The sequence below is a fragment of the Gracilinanus agilis genome, chromosome 2, assembly GCF_016433145.1.
Source record: "Gracilinanus agilis isolate LMUSP501 chromosome 2, AgileGrace, whole genome shotgun sequence".
Classification (NCBI taxonomy): Eukaryota; Metazoa; Chordata; class Mammalia; order Didelphimorphia; family Didelphidae; genus Gracilinanus; species Gracilinanus agilis.
In genome coordinates this window covers 321,389,125-321,393,068 of record NC_058131.1, presented here as the reverse complement: position 1 = coordinate 321,393,068, position 3,944 = coordinate 321,389,125, and the positions used below count along the sequence as shown (strand labels likewise).

General features: G+C 40.1%; 1 protein-coding gene across 1 annotated transcript; it reads left to right on the top strand.

Moving 5' to 3' along the window:
• Positions 1-972: 972 nt before the first annotated feature.
• On the top strand, positions 973-1,926 carry LOC123233705 (olfactory receptor 1B1). Its single transcript, XM_044659762.1, has one exon. It carries the CDS (start codon positions 973-975, stop codon positions 1,924-1,926), a length of 954 nt encoding a protein of 317 aa, XP_044515697.1.
• Positions 1,927-3,944: the final 2,018 nt, after the last annotated feature.

Here is a 3,944-nt window from a genome sequence, read left to right as displayed (position 1 = left end):
ATGCACCACCTAGCTGCCTTCAAGTGGACTACTTGCTCTAAGACTTTTGGAGTACGCTGTGTATATAAGTATACATGTGTACATGGCATATATTATAAAGCTATGAAAACCAAAACTGCACTAAGACTTTTGGGACAACATATATTATAGATAAAATATATGCCTTTTGTTTTTCTATCAAAATCATTTCCAAATATAGTTCCATCAATCCTTTCCCAATAAATGTTCCTTGCATAGGGAATTACTTGGCTGGGCCTAGGTGATCTGGGGAAACGTGGGTGGACCATTACCCTTGACTCTTCCCTTAAGGGAAGAGAAGGAACATAAAATAATTCCTACCTCATTGTATCTCAGAGCACCTGACCTCTGCTCTATGCACATCAATGCTTTCTCTATTAAAAAAAGGAGAAAAACAGTTAAACAAACCTAGATGACACATGTATATACATTATTGAGATTGCAAAATTCCACACCTATAGTCCTCCATCTCTCCAATGAAGTGAAGGGGGCATATTTATTTACTCACATCTTCTGTAGAGCTATGCCTTCTCATTATAATTAAACAGAAATTCTTACATAACATATGAGTAAACTGGGATCCAGATGGGAAATAATTTATCAAATAAAAAAAATTACAATCATCAACAAAATTATGAAACATTTCATGCGGATTTATTTTTTCCAATTAGATTGTATGCATTTTAAGATTAAAGAGTGTATCTTCTTTTTTTAATACAGATTATTTCTGTCTGCCTCAACAATGCCTGATTACTATACTCTATTCTATTTTGTTGCTTTATTGATTAATTAAAGGCAGAGAGGGATGAGCCATGAGAGAGGAGAGATTGAAAATATCATACCAGGAAATTACTTCAGAATTAAATTATTATTTGTTGTGAGTGACATTTGTTTGAAGAATGACCTCATCTCTCTCTTTACTGACAGGTCCCTCTGATCTTGCCCTTCTTCACCATGGCTTGTGCCTCTAATGCCTCCCACACACCAATATTTCTTCTAGTGGGGTTGTGGAAAGGTGGCCCTCCTAACAATCTTCTTTTCCTGCTGTTCTTGGCTGCCTACATGGGTGCTATGGTGGGTAACTTAACACTCATCCTGCTCATCTCTTGGGACTCACGGCTCAGCACTCCCATGTATTATCTGCTACGTGGGCTCTCTGTGATTGACATGGGGCTGGCCACAGTTACCTTACCCCAGGTGCTGGCCCACCTGGTTTCTGCCCAACCAGCCATCCCTACTATCCGTTGCCTAGTCCAGTTTTTCTTCTTCTATGTGTTTGGTGTCACAGACACACTAGTGGTGGCTGTCATGGCTGTGGACCGTTATGTAGCCATCTGTGACCCATTGCACTATCCAGTTGTAATGAACCAACAGGTCTGTGGCCGTCTACTGGCTTCTTGTTGGACTGTGTCCTTCCTTCACTCTCTTCTGCATGCAGGGCTCCTATTTCCCCTCCAGTGGATTGGTGACAATGAGGGTACTGTCTATCTCCCCCACTTTTTCTGTGATCACCGACCCCTACTGAGAGCATCCTGTTCTGACACTCAACCCAATGAGTTGGCCATCTTTCTGGAGGGTGGGTTGCTCATGATGGGACCCTGTATTCTCATTCTACTCTCCTATGCCCGCATTGCAATTACTATCTCACGGCTGCCCTCAGCTGCTGGCCGAAAGAAGGCTTTCTCCACCTGTGGTTCCCATCTCACCATGGTCACTTTCCTCTATGGCACCATCATCTGGGTGTATTTTCAGCCACCCTCCCAGAATTCTCAACAGCAAGACATGGCAGCTGCTGTGATGTATACGGCCATTACTCCTCTGGCCAATCCATTTGTCTACAGTCTCCGCAATAAGGATGTTAAGAATGCCTTTCAAAGACTTCTTGTTCCCAATCGAGTCACCTCCTGATTGCTCTGGCTCTAAAACATGTGGGGACAGGAGGAGGCAAGTTTGAAGTCTGGTGGGTAACAATGGTGAATGGAAATCATAAAGGGCATGGAAGAAAGTAGGGCAATAGGATTTCAGATGAGATGATCGACTTTGTGGTTCAAATATCACATTGCAATTTTTGATTCCCAAAACCACTCTTTGAGGTTTGTAGTCAAAGTATTATGTTCCTTTTGTAGATGAGGAAACTGAGATTCAGAGACATTAACTAACCTTTCTAATATTGGTAGAATTTGAAATCAAGTCCTCTGACTAATGATCTTTTCAACTGGTCCAGGTTGTTGTGTTTTATTTTACTTTATGCCATAGGTGGCTGAGGCATAATGATGATAGAGAGAAGACAAGCACACACAAAATTATAGTATAATGCTTCAGTGTTTCACATGGGGGCAGTTCTTCTATCAACACATTCTCCATCCTTGCCACCTTATAGTTGACAATCTTCATTTCTCTAGCTATAAATACCCTAGTGGTCTTTTTTGGGATAATGAACCCTATTTTCACTGATCTGGTCCTGAGATGATAGACACACATTCCAAAATTAGAGACTATACATAAAACCTTCTTAGCTAGTTAAATCCTGTGAAAACTTGTATTCTATTGGCATAGCCTTCAAGAGCCCAGGCCCATTCTCGGGTTAAGATGAAGCAACAGAGAAGGGCACTAATTAAAAGTAAAATATAAAATGGTGCATAGCCCAGTGCCAAGGCATACAGACAGGTGTGAATAAAACTGTCTCAGGAATCTCTCTATCCTCCAGAGCTTGGGGAAACTGTTTCGATCACTAATACCATTTACATTTTTACTGGTGTGTGGATGAGCATGTACCTGTACCAATTTACCTCCTTGGATCTTATGTCTGTGCATGAGCATGTACCTGTACCAATTTACCTCCTTGGATCTTATAGATTCACTTGATCAGTGACTCCTCACTTACATGAAGAGGACTCATGAGAACCCTTTGAATTACTACAAGAGATCACTGAGTCTTTTTGTACCCTGAGTATTGTCATTTTAACCTTTATTTAGCACCAATACAAAACATAACTTGATGTGTAATAAATAGCTGTTGAGCATATCCATCCTTCATGTCACTGAAGTTCCCAAACTAGGAGTCATCTTCAATTCTATCCTTCATCCCTATATCCAATTAATTACAAGTTCTGGGCATTACTACCTCAGCAACATCTCCCACTTTCGTCTCCTCTTCTTTCATGTGGCCAACCTTTCCAAGTCGAATTCACATCTCCTCTCACCAGCATGACTTCAATGCCTCCTAATTGATTTCCCCACCTTCTCTCTCTCCTTCCTCCAATTCAGCCTCCACACAGCTGAAAAATTGACATTCCTAAAGCACAGGACTGACAATTCCACTCTTCCTAAGCAAGCTTCAGCTCTCTCTGTTGTATCTAGGATAAAACACAGACTCTTCAGTTTGGCATTTCAGGTTCTCGCCTTTTCAGACTTATTTCCCACTACTTTCCTCCGTGATCTTTAAGCAGACCCAATTAATCTAATTAATATCCTCTGTACATGACATTTTGCTTCCTGCCTTTGTACTGTTGCACTTGCTACTTGTCATAACTAGAATGTCCTTCCTTACCCTTTCTGCTATTTGGAATTCCTGACTCTATTTAAGACTTATTGTATGTGCTAGCTTTTACAAGAGACTTTTCCTATTCCCCCACAATTGTTATTACTTCTTGTTCCTTGAGATTATATGGTATTTACTTCATCTACATAGATAGATAGATATGCATACACACACAGTATTTATTTACCTGTATAGATGTTAATTCTTTCCCAAGTTGAATGTAAACTCCTCAAAGGCGGTGATTGTTGATTTTTAAGACTTTTTACCTCTGTGGACTGGCACAATACCTAGCATATAATTGGCATTTAATAAATGTTTATTAAACAAAATTAGAATTAAACTGAAATGAGCAATTTCACCTTATGTAGATTGGATAAATGTCATG